Source organism: Ranitomeya variabilis, chromosome 8 (genome assembly GCF_051348905.1).
Source record: "Ranitomeya variabilis isolate aRanVar5 chromosome 8, aRanVar5.hap1, whole genome shotgun sequence".
In the NCBI taxonomy this organism is placed as follows: domain Eukaryota; kingdom Metazoa; phylum Chordata; class Amphibia; order Anura; family Dendrobatidae; genus Ranitomeya; species Ranitomeya variabilis.
The window spans coordinates 205,218,417-205,242,913 of NC_135239.1; the positions used below are offsets into that span (position 1 = coordinate 205,218,417).

Here is a 24,497-nt window from a genome sequence, read left to right on the forward strand (position 1 = left end):
ATTCTGCTGGTGCAGTCACTGTGTACATACATTACATTACTGATCTTGAGTAACATCTTGCATTATTCTCCAGAGCTGCACTCACTATTCTGCTGGTGCAGTCACTGTGTACATACATTACTGATCCTGAGTTAAATCCTGTATTATACCCCAGAGCTGCACTCTCTATTCTGCTGGTGCAGTCACTGTGTACATACATTACATTACTGATCCTGAGTTACCTCCTGTATTATACTCCAGAGCTGCACTCACTATTCTGCTGGTGCAGTCACTGTGTACATACATTACATTACTGATCCTGAGTTACCTCCTGTATTATACTCCAGAGCTGCACTCACTATTCTGCTGGTGCAGTCACTGTGTACATACATTACATTACTGATCCTGAGTTACATCCTGTATTATACCCCAGAGCTGCACTCACTATTCTGCTGGTGCAGTCACTATGTACATACATTACTGATCCTGAGTTACATCCTGTATTATACCCCAGAGCTGCACTCACTATTCTGCTGGTGCAGTCACTGTGTACATACATTACATTACTGATCCTGAGTTACATCCTGCATTATACTCCAGAGCTGCACTCAGTATTCTGCTGGTGCAGTCACTATGTACATAGATTACATTACTGATCCGGAGTTACTTATTGTATTATCCAGAGCTGCGCTCACTATTCTGCTGGCTAAAGAGATGAAATGTCCCTACATCCCTTGCTTTGGTCTGTATAGTGATTTTATTCCCTCTGACTTTGCAGGTTGAAGCGGTTATACAGAAATATAAAGAGCAGCTGTTGGCCGAGCGCTATCGTTTTAACATGGGTTTACTAATGGGTGAGTCCTTTTTACAGCTTCAAAGGGACTCTCTTCCAGGTTTTTACTTCCTAGTTTGAGGGCAGACAAAAATAGTGACAGAGCTCCTGATTCCATCGTTATTATTTGGCTCCTTCCTGTAGTTTGGTACAATCATCTCTGGGAGTGCTGTTGGTGGTAATTGCTGGCATGGCAGGATTATAGAGCTTGTCTGCTTTCTTACACCAATCAGTCGTTTTTTGTGGGGATAGAGGGGAGTTCATCATTGAGATGAATAGCGAGGCTGCAACAGGTAAAACTGTGATTTGTTTAAGCTACAGCAAGAAGCCCAGTAAGTGACCAGTGTAAACTGCTGATCTGCACCTTCTAACAGAATGAAGCAAATGTGAATAGGTTTCAAGCGGCTGTAACTGCAGTAAATAAACAGTGCAGCAGATGCTGTGTGCAAACTCTGAATATAGGCAATGTAGACTGAATTCCTGCCATTTAGAAGATAACTATAAAATAGAGGTCCTTAATGTACAGATCGGCCAATTCATGTGAGCCCACCAGCCACAACAAGGCACGGTTTTGTTGATGCCCTAATTCTGTCAGACATGTCTCAGCAGGAGCCAAAGGCCTGAAAATTTGTAGGGTATGTAGGATCCAACACTAATTAAGAAGAGTTAAATATGGAGGCTGTCACCACCTCAAATTGTATGCCACAATGTCCAGCACTTCCTGACAGAAAGAAACAAGTGTGGACAGGTTCAGTCGCCTGTGACTGCAGCAAGTAGAACCAGAGAGTGCCGCTGCAGGGGACGGCCTTCATATTTACTGAGCACTTTTCCTCCCATCAGCAACTTTTAGCCCAAGAGAGATAAGTCTGATAGCAATAGTTAGGGTCCCATCAGAGAAAGGTCGCCTTGTTGTGGCTGGGGGGCACACATGAATTGGCCAATTTGTGCACTAAGTATCGGAATTTATTAAATCTAGTCTACATGTCAGTAATGCTGTTTAAATTTCCTAAATCCAGTGTTTGGCGCACACAGTGTGTCGCTACGCTTTTGTCTTTGACCATGTGGTGATGTCCTCCTGGTGGTTGTCACTCAGTCAGGAGGCCTCGTAGCATACAAGCTCACACTCAATTGGTGGGTTTGGGTGCCCTTTATTTGGGGTTGTCGCACCCTTTTAGACTTGAGACTTCGATAAATGTAGTTCCATCATCTAATCCATCTCACTTTCTTTTTTATTTGCAGGGGAGGCAAGGAACAGACTGAAGTGGGCCGATGGAAAAATCATTAAGAATGAAGTAGACATGCAGGTAAGGGGGGTAATGCCATTACAAAACATTATCATCTATCCACAGAATGTATCATCGCTAGAGGGTCTGACTGCTGGGACCCCCGCTGATCCTGAGAGGGTGCCTCAGTCTCCTGTGTCAGTAGAGCATGTGCGATCACTGTTCTCTTCCCTGTCTGCAGGACTGTCCGTCACACATGGTCACTACTGCTTCACACAGGGGACTTTGGGCTCTGTGTTCTCAACATAGATGGGGTCTCAACAGCCAGACCCCCGGTCATCATAATGGGTTTTTACAATTCCTGGTAAGCTGCATCCAATGTGCATTGCAGCCTCTTATCCCCTATAGTAGGGTATGCACTGATTATTGTATGTAGGGAAACCAGTCATTGTATGTGTATGGCCATGGCCAGCTTTACACTGCATCCAATAAAACGAGGGTCTTTCCAGTGATCGTCCATAGTAGTCCTGAGTTGCCCCTCTCTCCTTCCCAGCTCCGGCCAGCACTTTCATACCATTCCAGCATTGGGGACTACTCCTATTGCCTCCCATTCTGTACCCCGGGATTCTGGGGGGTCAGTGATTTGGACTATAATTGGTGTCTGCGGCACAATTGCTTAGATTAACTTTCCATGCGGTGAGAGTTGGATTTCATCTCCGCTCTGCTTTCCCTGCTGCTTTCTCAGAGCTTCCGATGACCTGCCGGCTATTAACCTCCGACCTTTCATTCCCCACCGCAGGTTCTGCACTTACTTGGTCCAAAGACAGAAGCTGATCTAGAAAAGAAACCCAAGGTATTTTGTTGACTTGTTAAGTGTGACAGTAAATGGGTGATTTGTGTGACCCCCGCATGACCGAGGTCGCTTTGATGCACCGGAATCCCCCCCCCACAACTGCACAACCAGTCCTTTAACATTCCTGGGTTGGAGACGGTCAGTCTGCTCCTCCTGCAGTAAAACCACTTTGTGTAGGTCCCTGCTTCCCGATTTAACCTACTCTAACGGGGAGACCTGGAGGTTTTCAGGGATTATTTCCTGTAATGTATGGATAAATGGCCGCTCATCGGCACAATTGTCCTTTAGTTAAGTTTGACCCATTCACAATAAGATCTAGTCGCTCCAATTGAGCAAAGGGTTAAAACATGTTCACTGAAATATTAGGGAATTGCAGTCACAGCAATTTCCCTGCATAGATCCATGGGCTCTGTATACTGAAGAGCCATTTACCATCTGCTTTTAGCAAACCAGCAGCTGTAGAAAGTGGCGGGCTATAAACCACTTATCAGAAAAGTGTGAGGCGGGGGAAGGGCAGGAACCATAGCCCTACTGAAATAGATCCGGCTGCCCCGTGCCGTAACGATGAGGAGGGTGATACATCTGCGGAATTAAATAGGATCTTTAAATCCTTCACAACCAATTTATCCCATTGGCTTCTCCTCACTGAAAGCCATGAAGGTCCTGTCTGCCCATCCAAACACCCGCCATCGCTGCCCCAATCTTCCAAGGGTATAACTGTTATTTATTTTGCTTGCTTATATATCTCTATCCTATTCCATAGCACTTTACAGACATTGTCATCACTGTTACCAGTGTTACCATTATCTTTGGCATGTGGGAATAAACCGGAGCCTCTGGAGGAAACCTAGGAGCACACAAGTTTCCCAGCAGTGCAAAGCAGCAGTGCTAACCACTGAGCCCCCTTACAGTGCTAACCACTGAGCCACCGTGCTGCCTGTATAATGCATTAAGATGAAAGAAGGAACCCATTCTAGCTCTTCATTTAAACACTGGACTTTGGGTATACGCCCTGCCACTAGGAGGCTCTACGCTAGGTGAAAGGGTTGGCTATGCCCTCTTCTCAGACACGAGGCAGCGCTAGTGTCGGCCTGAGTTAGAGCTACAGCAAGATCCGCTGCCGGCAGCATCTTTTCAAATCTCGGCCAATGACATTCCCGATGTGCTCGATGGAGACAAGACCAGAGATGCTGCAGCCGTGGCAGCACTTTTAGGCCACGCAGGCTGCTCCATAGTAGAACGAGCAATATGTGGCCCGGTGTCATGATGAGAAAGGGGTCTGTGTCTACACAAACCATCAGAAGACATCTTCACGACATTGGGCTACAAAACGGACGTCTGGTGTCTACTGGTCTCACAGCACTGATTTGTCAGGCTATTATGCAGCAAAACAAGACTGCAATGGAGACTGGCACGGAGGTTTGTACCCTTCAGTGATGAGTCCCGCTTTTGTCTGGAGACCACGTGGGCAACGCCATGAAGAACCCTTGAGACATCGAACACATCAAGGACGTCACCGTTCAGTGATAACAGTAGTGCAAACCCCCACATCCTCACCTGGGGGCTCCTGATGCCGTCCTTTGGATTGAGAAGAGGGAGTTTGGACCTTGACCATACTGGTACCGTCCCTCCTTTCTTCTCCATAAATACTCTTCAAGGTGGCAGGGTGGAACTTATAGGGATTATGGATGTGCCAGCTATTTCCCCTTACATCGCACAGTCTTTCCTAAGCGCTGTCACTGACAAAAACGTACTCCCCGGCTTCTCAGGCCCCGGCTTCTCAGGCCTCCACTTCCCCTGTACACACCCTAGCTCGTGCGCACCAGTCAATCAACGCATGAGCGTTCCCGTATGCTCTCTGGCCAATGGGAGCGCTCGGCTCATCCTCTACACTGCCGGTCGGATCACGCACACTCTTATAAAAATAAAGGTTATTATATTATTATTATTATGGGGGCACTTGTCTTTTTCTCCCACAGCCAGGCTTTTTCAGCTCACCAATCTAAGCCCCTTCCTTCTCTTTGGCTCAGTGATTTTGCAGCTCCAACCGCAGCTTTCGCAGTGTCGTTCCCACAGGGCCGGCCTTCTCTCCAACAGGCGCACACACACAACTTCCTGTACAGCCTCTACATATGCCCAGACCTGGGGAGTCTCCCTCCTGTCCCTCCCCCACTATTATCCACTACGCCTGTGCCCTCTGCAAACAGAAGTGGCCAACAGGTCAGGCCTCAGCATTCTGCCCAGACTGCACCCTTTCCACCATACAAGGCTCTAAGAAGCCCTCTGCCCCCCAGTATGGAAGCACACCCTCTCAATCAGTAACTGACCTAACCAAGGTATCCAATCCCTGATGCAGGTCCTTGAACGTTTACCTAACCAGTTAGCCATAACTAGTGCTACTTTATCCAGGCGAATCACAGGCACCCATTCATCACCCTCAGCATGGCAGGACAAGAATGAGGTCCAAGAAGCACCCACTCCAGTACCTCATCTGGTTCTCCTTCTACATCCTCTAGGATGCTCTGTGTCTGACTTCTCTTCCCCTGAGGTAGGACCTTGATTTCCGGTTAGGTTTTGATCCTGACAAGGATCAAACTTCCAAACTGCAGGATATGGTTGACAGTTCCTGGGAATCTTTACGAAACAGTGGGAACACCGGGAAAAGCGCTTCCCAGGTAGAAGGCAGTTGGATACCCTGTATCCTTTCGGTCCCGCTCTCCTCAGCAAATGGGCAGTATCCTCTGCCTCACCTGTCCACTTCCTGATGGCTCCTTTCTCAAGGACTCCACTGACAGATCGAGGTCCTTGCCCAGTCAAGCATTTCTTCACTCCACCCGGGGATGCTCGAAGTCACCCATTCCCAATCTCTTTGACTCTGCATGAGCATTCTAAGAAAGATGATTGCCGCAATGGAAACCGTCCCTTTCACACAGTTCCACACTGGCCCTCCTGTCAGCTTGGGACAAAAGGATCTAGTCTCTGGATCATCCCACACTTCTGCCTCTTCTAGTGAGGTGGTCTCTGGCATCGTGGAGTCTCTCCCCTTCCATTCAGCAGGGTAAAAAACTTCTTCCCTTTCTCTGGCAAGTTGTCACAATGGACATCGGTCTCCTTGGATGGGGGCGGTCTTCCTTCATCACACAATCCAGGGTTGCTGGAACCCTTGGGAAACCTCCCTTCTTATCAACCTTCTGGAGATCAGACCATCTACCTCTCTTCTCCACTGGCAGGATCTACTAGCGGAGCGACCAGTTCACATTCAATCCAACATTGCCACGGCTGTGACATACATAAACCACCAGGGCAGGACACACAGCAAGTTTGTCATGTCTGAGGTCTCACGGATTCTAACTTGGTCTGAGTGACACGTGCCAGGAATATCTGCGTTGCATATTCCATGCGTGGACAACTGGACCACTGACTTCCTAAGCTGCCAGGGTCTCTTTTCGGATGAAAGGTCTCTCAACACTTTTTTGTTTGGTCAGATCTGTGAAAGGTGCGGTACTCCCGATGTCTATCTGATGGCGTGTCAGATCAATCACAAGGTCCCTGGTTTCGTGGGCAGGTCTCACGACCCCCTGGCAGTCTGTTACGACGTCCTGGTCACTCACTGGTCTCCGTTTCAACTTCCGTACGTTTTTACACCTCTTCCCTTGATGCCCAGACTTGTAAAAAAAATTGGGGCAGAAGGTGTTCGGCATCCTAGTGGCTCCAGACTGGCCCAGCAGAGCATCGTACCCAGCATTAGTCAACCTACTCACAGATGTATCTTGGAAACTCCTAGACCGAGAAGACCAGAGTCCCCTCTTCCATCAGAATTTCAGAATTCTCAGTCCCTCAATTTAATCTATGTCCGTTGAGGCTTCAGTCCTGAGAGAGGGAGGTTTCTCGCCCTAAGTCATACAGACCATGATCGGGGCAGGGAAACCTTCATCCTCATGCATTTGTCACCGGACCTGGAAGGTCTTTTTGTGCTGGTGTGAGGATAGTCACACAGCACCCATGTCTTTCCCTTTCTTTCTAGAATTCTTACACTCAAGGTTGGAGTCCGGTTTGTCCCTTGGTACTCACAAGGTCAAGACCTTCATTCAGGGTGTTGTTCACCAAGCGCTGCCATATCGTCCCCTGGTTGACCCGTGTGACCTTGACCTAGTCTTTAAGGTACCGTCACATTAAGCGACGCTGCAGCGATAGCGACAACGATGCCGATCGCTGCAGCGTCGCTGTTTGGTCGCTGGAGAGCTGTCACACAGACCGCTCTCCAGCGACCAACGATGCCGAGGTCCCCGGGTAACCAGGGTAAGCATCGGGTTGCTAAGCGCAGGGCCGCGCTTAGTAACCCGATGTTTACCCTGGTTACCAGCGTAAAAGTTAAAAAAACAAACAGTACATGCTCACCTGCGCGTCCCCCAGCCTCTGCTTCCTGACACTGACTGAGCTCCGGCCCTAACAGCACAGCGGTGACGTCACCGCTGTGCTTTCACTTTCAGTTTAGGACCGGCGCTCAGTCAGTGTCAGGAAGCAGAGGCTGGGGGACGCGCTGGTGAGTATGTGCTGTTTGTTTTTTTAACTTTTACACTGGTAACCAGGGTAAACATCGGGTTACTAAGCGCGGCCCTGCGCTTAGTAACCCGATGTTTACCCTGGTTACCAGTGTAAAATATCGCTGGTATCCTTGCTTTTGCTGTCAAACACGGCGATACACGGCGACCTAGCGACCAAATAAAGTGCAGACCTTCTAGCAGCGACCAGCAATTTCACAGCGGGATCCAGATCGCTGCTGCGTGTCAAATACAGCGATATCGCTATCCAGGTCGCTGCAACGTCACGGATCGCTGGCGATATCGCCTAGTGTGACGGTACCTTAAGCGTTCTTCAGGAACCCCCCCCCTTTAAACCCATTCAGGACATATCATCTTCTCTTCTCTCCTGGATGGCGGCCTTTTTGGTTAAAATTACTTCTATTAGACTGGTTTCAGAATTGGCATCTCTTGCCGTTTTTCCTTCCTTGTCCTACACCAGGACAAGGTGGTCTTGTGACCAGTTCCTTCGTAAGGTAGTCTCCCCGTTCTAAATCAATGAGGATATTGTCCCTCCTTCTGCCCGTCCCCTGTCCATCCCATGGAAAGGTCTTTCCACAAGCTGGACCTAGTCCGAGCCTTGCGTCTCTACCTCTCTAAAACAGCATCTTTCAGACGTTCGAATGCCTTGTTTCATTCTTGAGTGTTGTCTTAAGGGACTCCCTGCCCCCAAGTCTAGTATCGCCCACTGGATCCATTTAGCTATACTGGAGGCTTCTCGAGTTAAGGATAGACCCCCAAAAAAACCTCCCCAGGAGTGGGGGGGGTTTCCTGGGAAATTCACAGCCCAGATTTGCAAAGCTGCTACCTGATCATCTCTTCATACTTCCCAAGGTGCTGTAGGGTACATACTTACGCCTTGGCTGATACCGGCCTAGGAAGGACTGTGTTGCAAGTGGCGGTTGCCTGTCGTCGGACCTGATTTGAGTCTGTCCCCTCTTTTGGGACTTCTTTAGGAAGTCTCATGGTTACCTGACTTCACCAGTGAAGCGATAAAGGATTTTTGGTGCTCACCGTAAAATCGTGGAGCCTTCATTGAGGGACTCAACACACCCTTTGTTTTTATTGACCTCAGGTTAGCATCCTCAATAATCAGAACCTCCCACTCCCGTCTCCAAGACTTTACACGTGCTGCGCCGATTCTTTGGAATGCACTACCTAGGTTAATACGATTAATCCCCAATCTCCACAGTTTTAAGCGTGCCCTAAAAAATCATTTGTTCAGACTGGCCTACCGCCTCAATGCATTAACCTAACCATCCCTGTGTGGCCCATTCCAAAAAAAAAAAAAAAAAACATAATCAAGTTCCTCGCATCATGTTCTCGTACACTTTATGCAGTCAATAGCCCTCTGTGTCTGTACTGCTACATACTTAGGCAGTTAACTGGTTCATGCAGCTTTACATGAACACCCGAGCCTTACACTATGGCTGGTCCAAATAACTAAAGCAATTGTTACCATCCACCTCTCGTGTCTCCGCTTTTCCTCATAGTTTGTAAGCTTGCGAGCAGGGCCCTCATTCCTCCTGGTGTCTGTTTTGAACTGTGATTTCTGTTATGCTGTAATGTCTATTGTCTGTACAAGTCCCCTCTATAAGTTGTAAAGCGCTGCGGAATATGTTGGCGCTATATAAATAAAAATTATTATTATTATTATTATTATTGTGCCTATGTTGGTCCTGTATATAGTTATGTTCTTGTTTCTCCTATTACTTTTTCCCTGACGAGCTTTGTGCCAGTTGGTGGTGTACACTGCTGAGGAGAAGCTAACTTTTTTTTTTTCTTTTTTGCCTTCCAACAGCAGCATACACCCACGGTTACCTGTGTCCCCCAATGAAGTAGAGATTTTATGATGAGTACCAAAAATTCTTCCTTCCTTATCGCTTCATTGGTGGACACAGGTAACCATGTGACGTCCTAAAGCGGCGAGTGCCAAAAATCCTTTTTTTTTCAGTTTACCCCAAATAAGGCAAAAAAACGAGAAAACGCATATTTCCCTGAAAAGGCTTTTAAAAAGCTGTCGCACGTGTTAAGACGGAACAAATTCATTTTTAATAATAAACATAAGCGCAGTAAACCAGCACAAATGTGAAATGTTATAAAATGATATAATTAAAACGCTCCGGCCTTGAATCGCATTCTGATCAGTTTTGCAGAAAAGTCTCCTCCCAATTGGCAAAGCCACAATAGCTAGTGATGGAGATGGACAAGAAGCAAGATCCTGGGAGTGGTGGCTCAGGGTGTGATTTGTGAGGTCCCGAACTTGCTGTACACTGCAGCGCCATCTAATGGCCACATGATGCAAATGGTTATTTTCTGTGATCATTTTGCTTGATAAAGATAAATTCCAAGCCGCGTTTGCAAAATGCACGTAAGCCAAAAAAAAAAAAATTGCCATTTTGCTTCTGTTATCAAGGCCTCTATACATATTAGATAAAAGTTGCCTAAACTTGTCTGATCGGCTGACTGTCTTATTCTGGCCATACACACTAGATGACTATCAGCCGACTCTCCCATACACAGGAGCGCTCGTTTGGGCGGCGGGTTCAACTTAATTAAGTCAAATGTGTATGGTGGCCCTTAGGGTCCATTTACAATGCGCAATTATGGTGAATTGTTCCTAAGAATGCTCGTTTTCTCGTAATCTTGCAGTGTAAAGCTGCCGACCACCCCATGAACAATCTGAATGCACAAAACATAAATGTTCTCTGCAGCACATCGTCCTTGGTAAATGACTCGTGCTGCCGAGTACAATGGCCGCCTGGGTGCACTGAGCAACCTAGTACTATAGCAGATCTTGCAGCACGGCTCTGAACCGCGATCTGCGGACAAGCATGTTGCTAGTCGGGGGTCTTGTAATGCCCAGTATAAGTGGCCACGGGCTGTTCTCCCACCAGGACCTCGGGTCGATTTATGGATCGGTCTAGTTAGGAAGCCCCATGGCCCGTTATGGACGGAGCCAGTCACTGTCACAACTTACAGACACAAATGGCTCCCGAAGTTCAGCGCTCGTATGCCATAATATCGCCTCCATCACTGTACCGCTGCGTGCATCACCCAGCTTTCCCGGTCTCTGTATATCCATTACTGATCTACACCATTGTGTTTTATTTATTTGCATTCAGGCAGCGAAGCAGAAAGTTGTGGAGTCTGAGAAAAAAACTGATGAACCTGCGAACGGTGAGAAAGTATCTTCTTTTACTATTTACACTTTCTGTGAACTCTCACTTTTGTTTTTTTAATTTTTCTCTGGGAGCCACGAACAAAAGACCTTAAGGTTTCCCAGCAAAGCTGCGTCCTCTTGTTAACCACATGCCTGACATTCCTGTAGAGACGCTGCCCTGAAACCTGTTCCTTACAACCTGCAGAGCTTTCAGTTCACACAGACACCTCCTCCCCGGTGCGGAGCGGGACTCGTCACTATCAGCCATTCACAGGGTATCGAGGCCGCTTGTAATCTGAGAACACCGCGGATGTTTGTGGGAGATGCTGTCAGTCGCTATATGGAGCGTATGTCATCCTCCTGAGAAAGTGTCAGTCACTTATTACTATAGTATCATCCCTGGGGGCAGTATTATAGTAGTTATATTCTTGTACATAGGAGCAGTATTATAGTAGTTATATTCTTGTACATAGAGCAGTATTATAGTAGTTATATTCCTGTACATAGGAGCAGTATTATAGTAGTTATATTCTTGTACATAGGGGCAGTATTATAGTAGTTATATTCTTGTGCATAGTGGCAGTATTATAGTAGTTATATTCTTGTACATAGGGGCAGTATTATAGTAGTTATATTCTTGTACATAGGAGCAGTATTATAGTAGTTATATTCTTGTACATAGGGGGCAGTATTATAGTAGTTATATTCTTGTACATAGGAGCAGTATTATAGTAGTTATATTCTTGTATATAGGGGCAGTATTATAGTAGTTATATTCCTGTACATAGGGGCAGTATTATAGTAGTTATATTATTGTACACAGGAGCAGTATTATAGTAGTTATATTCTTGTATATAGGGGCAGTATTATAGTAGTTATATTCCTGTACATAGGGGGCAGTATTATAGTAGTTATATTCTTGTACATAGAAGCAGTATTATAGTAGTTATATTCTTGTACATAGGAGCAGTATTATAGTAGTTATATTCTTGTATATAGGGGCAGTATTATAGTAGTTATATTCTTGTACATAGGAGCAGTATTATAGTAGTTATATTCCTGTACATAGGGGCAGTATTATAGTAGTTATATTCTTGTACATAGGAGCAGTATTATAGTAGTTATATTCCTGTACATAGGAGCAGTATTATAGTAGTTATATTCTTGTACATAGGAGCAGTATTATAGTAGTTATATTCCTGTACATAGGGGCAGTATTATAGTAGTTATATTCTTGTACATAGGGGGCAGTATTATAGTAGTTATATTCTTGTACATAGGGGCAGTATTATAGTAGTTATATTCTTGTACATAGGGGCAGTATTATAGTAGTTATATTCTTGTACATAGGGGCAGTATTATAGTAGTTATATTCTTGTACATAGGGGCAGTATTATAGTAGTTATATTCTTGTATATAGGAGCAGTATTATAGTAGTTATATTCTTGTACATAGGAGCAGTATTATAGTAGTTATATTCTTGTACATAGGAGCAGTATTATAGTAGTTATATTCTTGTACATAGGAGCAGTATTATAATAGTTATATTCTTGTACATAGGGGCAGTATTATAGTAGTTATATTCTTGTACATAGGGGCAGTATTATAGTCGTTATATTCTTGTACATAGGAGCAGTATTATAATAGTTATATTCTTGTACATAGGAGCAGTATTATAATAGTTATATTCTTGTACATAGGGGCAGTATTATAGTAATTATATTCTTGTACATAGGAGCAGTATTATAGTAGTTATATTCTTGTACATAGGAGCAGTATTATAGTAGTTATATTCTTGCACATAGGGGGCAGTATTATAGTAGTTATATTCTTGTACATAGGGGCCAGTATTATAGTAGTTATATTCTTGCACATAGGGGGCAGTATTATAGTAGTTATATTCTTGTACATAGGGGCCAGTATTATAGTAGTTATATTCTTGCACATAGGGGGCAGTATTATAGTAGTTATTTTCTTGTACATGGGGAGTAGTATTATAGTATTTATGGTACGTATGATAGTCTCATATTGATTGGTGAGTATTTGGCCTCTGTAAACCTCTTTGATTGCTGATATAACGTGACCCCACAATGTTGTCTTTTCAGTTGAGTATGAAGACTGATGATCCATTCTCTTGTCCCCCAAGAAAGGCCAAATGTTGCTACAAGCTGAATTCACAGTTTTCTTGGAAAGCCCCCTGTGATTTTTAGCCTTTGCTGCAGTGTCCCCATCATTGCAAGCAACAAATTCTTAATTATTGATTAGGGCTCTTTACGGGCAGATATTGGTCCATTGAATTCGTATACAGTGAAGTTCTGTTGAAAATTTCTGCAGTGCGTAGATGATAATTGTGAAATCCTGTCCATTTATCTACATGGTATTTTGAAGCCAGAAGCTACGGGTATTTACCCTTTATGGCAGGTTTTGTGCCCCCATAGAGGACCTAGTCATAATCTGACAAGAGCTAATCATGGATGGGGGATTCTCGGCAGGGCCATGATGAGTTAATTCCAGTATTCGGACATTAAATAATATAGAATCTGATAATCTGGAACATCGCAGAACTGCGATCTGCTTTTCTATGACCACCCAATAATGCGCTACCTGTCTCGCCCTGCCAGATTAAAGGCACATTAATGCGCTGATTTATTTTTTATTATTCCACTTTTGCTTCGGTGATGTTGAGGGAGAGGGTTAATCCCCGCACTCCTGTTTCTCTGGGCTCCTTTATACCAGGATTGTTTATCTAGCAATTAGAGGCGGCTGTTAACAAGATGGCCCAATTTCCAAGGGGCCTCTGTGGGCTGCAAGGAGTCTGACGATTTTCTCCCGAGGTGCTGGAAGGTGACATTAAGACGCTGCCTTCTGCCAGTTGGGAGGTTTCCCTGCTCGCAGGGCAAACACTGCATTATTGATAGTCTGTTTTTTTTTTTTTCCTTTTTTTTTTTTTTAAGACTTGTAAGTTTATGAACAAGACTTGGATAAAGAGAGACGTGTAATAACATGATGGCGGCGGCATTGATGGCAGCCGACACTTGTTTAATTGTCCTGGCAGATTAGAGTAGAGAGTCCGCAGCGGCTTTTATACAGTCACAAGCTGGTGGAGCGCTGGAGAATAACAGGATGATGGGAGTATCTAGGATTGTGTCTGTACAGGAGGGGGCAATCTAGGCATCGCCCGGACAGATACCCCCAGTGTGTGTACAGGAGGGGGCAATCTAGGCATTGCCCGGACAGATACCCCCAGTGTGTCCCCTCCTAGTACTTGGCTGGTTGGTGCCATGTGGCAGATCCTCAGCAGCTTACACATCAATGTGCTGTGGTTTGCGCGGAGGTGCATGGACTGCGTCACCCAAAATTAGAGTTCGGTGTATTGAGTGGGTGCAGACGATGATGATTTTCTGATGCCTCAAGTTGGTGATGTTTTATTGGACTTGTGACAACTGGCACATATTGGGAACTAGCCGGCTGGTGTGGCATCATGGCGCCACAAATATACAGTGGCTTGTGAAAGTATTCACCTCCTTGACTTTGTGTCTTATTTTGTTACATTACAACCTGTGTTTAAATATTTTTGTAATCCGGTTTGTGTGTGATGCATCATCCCTAAATGGTTTCAGTTGGTGCAGTGAGAAAAATATAGGCATAAATTAAAATTATTGGATCAAAATACTAAAAATTGGCATGTGCATATATATATATATTCACCCCTTCTGCTATGAAACCCCTAAAATTTTTGGGCGCAAGCAATTCTCATCATAAGTCACGTGCTTAGTAACAGGACGTTCCCTGTGTGCAATCTAAGTGTCACATGTCGGTCAGTTTATACACTTTACCTTCTCTAAAAGGCCACAAAGGCAGCAACACCATTAACAAGAGGCTCCAATAACCAAACGCCGCGAAGACCAAGGCGATCTCCGGACGCCGCCACGGAGACCAAGGCGATCTCCGGACGCCGCCGCGAAGACCAGGGCGATCTCCAGACCAGGGCGATCTCCGGACGCCGCCGCGAAGACCAAGGCAATCTCCGGACGCCGCCGCAAAGACCAAGGCGATCTCCCAACATGTCAGGGACAAAGTTGAGAAGTGCAAGTCAGTGTTGGGTTATTTAAAAATATATACCGTATTTTTCGGACTATAAGACGCACCGTACTATAAGACGCACCCCAAATTTGGGGTGAAAAATGCAGAAAAAAAGATTTTTTATAAGATGGGGGTCCGTCTTATTGTCCGAATTTAAGATCTCTTACCTGAGGGGAGGCAGTGGCAGAGCAGGGTCACAGGAGGCATGGTGGTGGCAGAGGTGAGGTGATGCTGAGGTGCGGTGGGCGGAACGGCGTGCACCTGAGCAGGGTCCCATCCTGCTTAGGTGGGCGACGCCATGGCCTGGTGTCCATGGGGAGGTTGCTGTGGCGGTGGCAGACGTGCGGTCACTTCCTCAGGTGGCAGCGGCCAGGGTCCCTTCCACATTTGAGGTGACGCCACAGCAGTAGTGGAGAGCAGCAGAGCTGGGTGGTTTTCCTGGTGGCAGCGGGCTTACCGGCATTGTGGCGGCGACAGAGGTGCGGGCATGATGTGGCACGGTGAGCTGTATGGCGTGAGCAGGTCCCATCCATATTTGAGGTGAATCCGCGGCCCGGTATTGATGGGAGAGCAGCAGCGCTGGTGAGTTACGGTATTTTCCGGTGGCGGCGGCCATCTTGCTGAGGCAGCGCGTGCGCAGATTCACTACTCTGCGTCCCAGGGCTTCAGGAAAATGGCCACCGCGATCTCCATCTGTGCACGCGCGGCCTCCCGCGGCCATTTTCTTGAAGCCCTGGGACGCAGAGTAGTGAATCTGCGCACGCGCGGCCTCAGCAAGATGGCCGCCGCCACCGGAAAATACCGTAACTCACCAGCGCTGCTGCTCTCCATCAATAACGGGCCGCGGATTCACCTCAAATATGGATGGGAACTGCTCACGCCATACAGCTCACCGTGCCACATCATGCCCGCACCTCTGTCGCCGCCACAATGCCAGTAAGCCTGCGTTCCGAATATAAGACGCACGCCCCATTTTCCTCACAATTTTTTTTGGGGAAAAGTGCGTCTTATATTCCGAAAAATACGGTATATAAAAATCCAAATCTCCGATGATCACAATCCCCACAGTGAAACGTGGTGATAGCGTCATGCTCTGGGGATGCTTATCTGCAGCAGAGGCAGGGAAAATGGACAGAGTCAAGGGGAAGATGCATGGTGCGACGTACAGGGATATTCTTTAGCAAAAATCTGTCAGTGATTTAAGACTGGGACGGTTGTTCACCATCCAACAAGACTAAATGACACAAAGCATACTGCTAAAGCGACATACGAGTGGTATAAAGGGAACCTGTCACCCCCAAAATTGAAGGTGAGCTAAGCCCACCGGCATCTCGGGCTTAATTACAGCATTCTGTAAAGCATTCTGTAATGCTGTAGATAAGCCCCCGATGTATTCTGAAAGATGAGAAAAAGAGGTTAGATTATACTCACCCAGGGGCGGTCCCGCTGCGGTCCGGTCCAATGGGTGTCGCGGTCCGGGCCCTCCCATCTTCTTATGATGACGTCCTCTTCTTGTCTTCACACTGCGGCTTCGGCGCAGGCGTACTTTATCTCCCTGTTGAGGTTAGAGCAAAGTACTGCAGTGCGCAGGTGCCGGGAAAGGTCAGAGAGGCCCAGCACCTGCGCACTGCATTGCTCTGCCCTCAACAGGGAGATAAAGTACGCCGGTGCCGCAGTGTGAAGACAGAGGACGTCATCCTATGAAGATGGGAGAAGCCGGACCGTGACGCCCATCGGATCGGACCGCCCGCCCAGGTGAGTATAATATAACCTGTTTTTCTCATCTTTCAGGATACATCGGGGGCTTATCTACAGCATTACAGAATGCATTACACAATGCTGTAGATAAGCCCCTGATGCCGGTGGGCTTAGCTCACCTTCGATTTTCGGGGTGACTGGTTCCCTTTAAGGAGAAACGTGTAAATGTTTTGGAGTGGCCTAGCCGAAGCCCAGAACTTAATCCAATGGAGAATCTGTGGTCAGACGTGAAGATTTCTGCTCAACAGAGGAAACCATCTAACTTGAAGGAGCTGGAGCAGTTTTGCCTTGATGAATGGGCAAAAAGTACTGACTTTAGGGGGGTGAATAGTTATGCACACTGTAGTTTTCAGTTATTTTGCTCTATTAGTTATTTGCTTCACAATATAAAGAAAACCAAATGTTCACGGTTGCAGTCATGTTCTTTATTTTTATGATTTGTGCTAGTAGTTGAGCAAATAAAACCCCATCATACCTGTATGAACTGCACCCCCTTTACAAGTGCTATAACAGTTGATATGGCCATCAGAGTAGGAGACCCCCCCCCCCTGCTTTAGACCCCACTATAAAGGCTGCTATACAGCCGAATATTCTGCCCATTCTGCTTTTTTTTTCCATTTTTTTGCAACTATTTTTTTTTCTTTAGGGAATTGTATAATTGACAGTTTCCAGATAAAATCTTGTTCCCTTGTAGAATTTTGGAAAGTAGATAAATTGCCACACCACCTCACTTCATTTGCAAAATTCAGCGGTTTAGAAAGAATAATGTCTCTACACACAGCGGAGCATTAGATCTGGCTGCGAAGCTGTCCATGAAGTGACCACCACTTTTGGTGGGATCTGAGGGGTGGGATCGTGTGATCCCTCCAGTGGCGGCAGTGAGCCTGTCGGTCCGGCGGCCGTTTTCTTTTGTGTGTTTTGCCAGCCTGTCTTTCAGGAACATCAAGAAAGGAGATGATTGAGCCCCGGCGAGTGGCAGGGAGGGCTGACACCGGCTGAGAGCGGCTCTCTATACAGCCCTGTTCATTTTCTTGGAAAGTCTCAGCCAAAACCCAAACATCGTGTCATTTCTGAGAATCTGCAGATTGTGGGGAAACACACGCAGCTCTGTAGGATGAAATCTCTGCAATCTGTGCCTCACACACAGGATGCTACCAGTCCTTCCTGCAGACATACTGCGCACTAAGCGGCCACGCTACAAATTTGGGCATCGTCTCTTACAACTAAGGTGGTGATGGGGTTTAACTTTTTCAGTCCGGTGGTTTCCGTCTAGCACAATCTTACAATGCCAAAGGTCCGATCCATTCCTCCATATGGCAGATTATTCATGGATCCTATTGACTTTTAGGTTGCAGTTGTGGACGTCCAGCAATTACAAAACTACAACTCCCAGCATGCCTTGACAGCCCGTTGGTTCACCACTTACAGAAACTGCTGTTATGGACTGATGGCAACGTGTCATGAGATATCAATGATCCCCAGACTGCATGCATGCTCATTCTTGCACATATGTGTACTTTTTCATGCACGCTCACGCATTTATGCACGCTTATTTTTGCATGCACGCTCATTCTAATGCATGTGTTTACTTTTGCATGCAAACATGCGCTCATAAAGGGGACTTTGTTTTTTCTTATCCTGATTTGTTGCAATTCATCAGCGAGGGAGAGATGTGTCCCAGTAAGAGACTTCTGTGAGAACTATTATCTGAATGTAAGTGGAAATTCACTGACCGCACGCAGTGATGCGCTATTCCTAAATATATACAGATAAATGAACGTATTTTGCATTTCCTGAGTGGCTTGTGTTATCTATGACCATGCTGTCACTGCTGTAAGGCTGTGTTCACATTTGTCAGGTACTTACGCGTATCTCCTGGCTGTCAATCACCGGCTGGCAGCTACTTTTTAAAAGGGGATTGTCTTTATTCTTCAGTGGTCACTGAGCAGTGTACATGTCTGTCTTTCACCTCGTAGATCACATAGTTATGGCTGTAGCATTCTACTACTCTCTGGGGGTTCTGGGCGTCGGACCCCCGCTGATCTCGTATCGATGATTTCTCCTTTGGATAATGTCTCAATCTTTCCAGGACAAACTGGAATAATGGTTACCTGCAGCCACCACTAGGGGGAGCTCACTGCATGCCGAGGTCATACGCAGCTCCCCCTAGTGGTTGAATATTATTATTGCGCTATGGCTAGACAGTGTACATAAATATATTTGTTGAAGGGGTTCTCTGCTCAGTGACTTCTCCAGTGGGCAGCTAAGGGGTAAAACAATGAGTGCATGCTGCTAATTGGCTGAACATGACGAGCTAGAGCCATAACGGGTCGTTCTGACATCCAAATCCCCAGCATGTCTCCAAGTCCTTCTTTCCCATTAGTCCAGACTATTTGAAAATCCGGCACCTGGTCCCATTGATACGACGTGTATATATCAGGTAATCTAGGGGTCCGCAGAGCGCACAGGCCCCGGATTGTACGGCTGTTATTTTTCTCTCGTGTGTGTGTCATTGTGCCAATACCAGTAATGAGCAGACGGGGGAGGGGGCAATGACGGCCTGTCAGACTCTCCATTTTCGAGGAAAACCCGTGTTTTCATAAGCCGACGGCCGATCGTCCGGATAATAACGGCTCAGTCCCACCGGCTAATTTTCCATGTAGTTCTCTGGTCTTTACTACAAAGGCGAATTATGGGATAAAGAGAAGAAAACCTTTCATAACCACCAAAATGGCTTCTGTTATTGGAACCTAAGGAGCGTGGCGGCACGAGCGGCGGCGTAGACGAAACTGCTGGTTTGTTTACACAGTGCGCACTACAAAGGCAAGCATGCATTGCAGGTCTTCTAGGTTTCCACTTGCTTTATGCTCGGGTCTAATCCTCCGTTGTGTAAAGTAATCTTCCTAATTGGACTTTATGTAATGATTAAAATAGCAGTGAAGTCTTGTGCTGTGCTGTGCCCAGAAGTCATGTGCGTATGTCCGAGCCGCAGTGATGACGGCATCCGCATAACTCCAGGATTCCTAGAAAACCGGGATTTACATTAGCCGGGATTTCCTGGAAGTCTCCTATAAGACAATGTACATATAGTACGGGAAGGAGGCGCAGCAGCGCCGGCCGATGGGCAGCAGAGGAACTGCAGCTCGTGCAGATCAATGCATCCGATTCTTAGATCTGTGCCGCAGTTATGTTGGTTCCATATAATAGATTTTCCTAATTTTGCAGGTGAGGCAAAGCTAGAATCTGCATCTCTGATGGAGCAACTCAGAGGAGAGGCCTTGAAATTTCACAAACCTGGTAGGTTTTCTGCAGATACAAATCTGGACAAGCTGTGCTGCATTTGTAAAGTGTTAAGTTTCATAGATGAGAAATGATTATTGTTCAGGGTTACAAAAAATGTCTGTTTTTTTTTTTTTTTCCCCAAAAAAAATCTGCCCCATTCTGTCCATCAGGTGTCTGATGTTGCAGCTCCCTCTATTCCCATTCAAATCCCAGTCATTTCAATGAGACTCCCAGAGATCTGAGACCTGATGCCCCGTCTACCCAATCGTGGGCATGAATGTCCCCCGTAAGAATGACACTGAGCTCTGCTGTCTCTCAGTCCCATAGACACCCGTTGTTATCGGCAGGTTCAGCTGACACTAGTCTAATCTGTATCGAGGGGCGTCAGAGTCCCCTCCACTGTCAGTGTGTTTTCACCAGTGTGCTGAGTATATTTATCCTTTTTCGGTCCATGTCTCCATTTTTATTATCGCTAAGGCATCTATTTATCTTAACTGCAAAAAAAATAATTTCTCCGCTTTTCTTACCCATTGTACAGTAAAACGCAGAAGGATGAAGCTCAGATGGCATCTGTGTGCAGTCTGGTTTTTGTCATGGGTCCAGTGAATTGTGTAGGCGACTTTGCTCTGTGACGTGGATCAATAACTGTTATTTTTCTATTTTTTTTTTCTTCGAAACTCAGTCCACTAAAGAGCATTACTAGGTGACCTGCCACATATATTATATCCGTTACATTCTTCATCTTTGAAAAATGGTTGTCTGAATCTGGCCTTAAAGGGAACCTGTCACCTGAATTTAGTGGGTCCTTTTTTGGGGTCATATGGGCGGTGTTTTGGGGTCTTTTATTAACCCCTTTCTTTCCCGCTGGTCGCGAAATTGACTTGACGTTGATTCGCTTTCCTCCCTAGTTAACGCGTGCGCAAAGCAATCTTGCCTTGCGCACGCGCAGTAAGCTTTGCCCAACTGCGGGCAAAGCCGAAAACCAATAGTGCGCATGCGCCGGCGCACTATGTCCCGGAACACAGTGAAATACTTCCGGGACATAGTGCGCCGGCGCATGCGCACTAATGGTTTTCGGCTTTGCCCGCAGTTGGGCAAAGCATACTGCGCGTGCGCAAGGCAAGATTGCTTTGCGCACGCGTTAACTAGGGAGGAAAGCGAATCAACGTCAAGTCAATTTCGCAACCAGCGTGCGGCCAGCGGGAAAGAAAGGGGTTAATAAAAGACCCGAAAACACCGCCCATATGACCCAAAAAAGGACCCGCCAAATTCAGGTGACAGGTTCCCTTTAAACTCAAGAGTCAACAGTAATCATTTGGTTCAATGTTACCCTTGGTGTATGTGCCGGACGATAACTTGCAATTGGTAAAGCAGTTTGTCCTTTTATTTAGGTGAAAATTACAAGACTGAAGGATACGTTGTAACACCAAAAACTATGGATTTGCTGAAGAAACACCTGGAGATCACCGGGGGGCAGGTAAAAAAAAAGACCCATGTAATTAACACTTAAGTGGTGGAATAGAGGGAGACTTCATTTTTAAAGGGAAGGTGCCATCAACAAAAATTTTTTTACAGCAATTGTAAAAATGTAAAGAATTAATGTTTACATTTTCTTAAAAAATATTATCATTTGTTTATAATTTAGTAAAATATGAAAAATAATTTTAAAAGTTTTGGAATTTCCACTTTTAAACACTAGGGGGAGCAGCTGCTGAAATTTCAGAAAAACCTCGTGTACAACAAGCTCACATTACAGCACTGCAGTAATTATGGGTGGAGTCTGCTGACGTGTGTGATGTCTCCTCTCCTCCCCTTCTGGGTGTCTGCTAAGGGATGAGAGCGGATGATATTCAGGAACCCAGTGAGCAGCCATTTTGTTGGTGACTGCAGAGTAAGGCTGCCGTCACACTATCAGTATTTGGTCAGTATTTTACCTCAGTATCTGTAAGCCAAAACCAGGAGTGGGACAATGAGAGGAAAAGTATAACAGAAACATCTGCACCACTTCTGCATTTATCAGCCACTCCTGGTTTTGGCTTACAACTACTGAGGTAAAATACTGACCAAATACTGCTAGTGTGACTGCAGCCTTAGGCTACTTTCACACTAGCGTTGTTTGCAATACGTCGCAATGCGTCGTTTAGGAGAAAAAACGCATCCTGCAAAGTTGTCTGCAGGATGCGTTTTTTCCCCATAGACTAACATTACCGACGCATTGCGATGTATTGCCACACGTCGCAACCGTCGTGCGACCGCCGCCACAAAAAACGTTACATGTAACTTTTTTTGTTTGTCGAGTCCCACCATTTTTGACCGCGCATGCACGGCCGAAACTCCGCCCCCTCCTACCCAGACCTTGCAATGGGGCAGCGGAAGCGTTGTAAGACTGCTTCCGCTGCCCACGTCGGGCATTTCTTTCACAGCATGCGTTGGTACGTCGGGCTCCTCAGATCCTGTCTTGGCGATGTGTGAAAGTGAGACGACAGGCGCAGTCTGGGGTGACGCTGGGGGGAAATGTAGCCATATAGTAACGATAAAAATGAGACCCCTCTCTAAAGCTGCCTCACCAGCCCTGACTGCACCTAACTGGAGGTCATGCTGCCCCCTCTATTACCCCAGACCCGCGAGCAGGTGCTCAGCCAGAACCACCATAGAATGGGTCCGCTTTCTGAAGATAATACTGCCATAGTGTTCTCACATAATACTGCCATATAGCTCACACATAATACCGCCATATAGATCACACACAATACTATCAAATAGATCACACAATACTGTCATACAGTTCACATAATACCACCATAGATCACACATACCGCCATATAGATCACACAATACCGCCACATACTTCTCACAATGCCACCATATAGATCTCACATAATACCGCCATATAGATCACACACAATACTATCAAATAGATCACACAATACTGTCATACAGTTCACATAATACCACCATATAGATCACACATACCGCCATATAGATCACACAATACCGCCACATACTTCTCACAATGCCACCATATACACTCACTGGCCACTTTATTAGGTACACCTGTCCAACTTCTTGTTAACACTTAATTTCTAATCAGCCAATCACATGGCGGCAACTCAGTGCATTTAGGCATGTAGACATGGTCAAGACAATCTCCTGCAGTTCAAACCGAGCATCAGTATGGGGAAGAAAGGTGATTTGAGTGCCTTTGAACGTGGCATGGTTGTTGGTGCCAGAAGGGCTGGTCTGAGTATTTCAGAAACTGCTGATCTACTGGGATTTTCACGCACAACCATCTCTAGGGTTTACAGAGAATGGTCCGAAAAAGAAAAAAAATCCAGTGAGCGGCAGTTCTGTGGGCGGAAATGCCTTGTTGATGCCAGAGGTCAGAGGAGAATGGGCAGACTGATTCGAGCTGATAGAAAGGCAACAGTGACTCAAATCGCCACCCGTTACAACCAAGGTAGGCCTAAGAGCATCTCTGAACGCACAGTGCGTCGAACTTTGAGGCAGATGGGCTACAGCAGCAGAAGACCACACCGGGTACCACTCCTTTCAGCTAAGAACAGGAAACTGAGGCTACAATTTGTACAAGCTCATCGAAATTGCACAGTAGAAGATTGGAAAAACGTTGCTTGGTCTGATGAGTCTCGATTTCTGCTGCGACATTCGGATGGTAGGGTCAGAATTTGGCGTAAACAACATGAAAGCATGGATCCATCCTGCCTTGTATGAAGCATCTTTGGGATGTGCAGCCGACAAATCTGCGGCAACTGTGTGATGCCATCATGTCAATATGGACCAAAATCTCTGAGGAATGCTTCCAGCACCTTGTTGAATCTATGCCACGAAGAATTGAGGCAGTTCTGAAGGCAAAAGGGGGTCCAACCCGTTACTAGCATGGTGTAACTAATAAAGTGGCCGGTGAGTGTAGATCTCACATAATACCGCCATATAGATCACACACAATACCACCATATAATTCTCACAATTCTGATCAAGCATAATACCACCATACAGATCACATAATACCGTCATATAGATCTCACATAATGCCATAATACAGCATGACCCCTGCAGCTCCTGTTATCGCACGCATAGAGTTGTGTGTGCAATGGGGAAAGACATGCAGGGGGGAAAGGAATGCATAGGAGAGGATTAGATACACTGTTCACCAGACAGTATCACACAGGATAGGATTAGATACACGGCTCAGCAGCCAGTATCATACAGGATAGGATTAGATACACGGCTCAGCATAGTATCACACAGGATAGGATAAGATACACGGCTCAGCAGAGAGTATCACACAGGAGAGGATTAGATACACAGCTCAGCAGTCAGTATCACACAGGAGCAGATTAGATACACGGCTCAGCAGTCAGTATTCCACAGGAGGATTAGATACACAGGTCAGCACAGTATAGGATTAGATACACAGGTCAGCATACAGTATCACACAGTATAGGATTAGATACACGGCTCAGCACAGTATCACACAGGAGAGGATTAGATACACAGCTCAGCAGTCAGTATCACACAGGACAGGATTAGATACACGGCTCAGCAAACAGTATCATACAGGATAGGATTAGATACACGGCTCAACATAGTATCACACAGGATAGGATTAGATGCATGGCTCAGCACACAGTATCACACAGTATAGGATTAGATGCACGGCTCAACATAGTATCACACAGGAGAGGATTAGATACACGGCGCAGCAGACAGTATCATACAGGATAGG

General features: G+C 46.0%; 1 protein-coding gene across 1 annotated transcript in view; it reads left to right on the forward strand.

Moving 5' to 3' along the window:
• Positions 1–24,497, forward strand: part of QARS1 (glutaminyl-tRNA synthetase 1) — a 49,614-nt gene that overhangs the window by 8,592 nt on the left and 16,525 nt on the right. The window contains exons 4-9 of the mRNA XM_077276462.1: positions 758–833; positions 2,051–2,115; positions 2,834–2,887; positions 10,593–10,647; positions 19,697–19,768; positions 21,145–21,230. Coding sequence (XP_077132577.1) covers positions 758–833; positions 2,051–2,115; positions 2,834–2,887; positions 10,593–10,647; positions 19,697–19,768; positions 21,145–21,230 — 408 coding nt within the window. The remainder of the gene's footprint in view (positions 1–757; positions 834–2,050; positions 2,116–2,833; positions 2,888–10,592; positions 10,648–19,696; positions 19,769–21,144; positions 21,231–24,497) is intronic.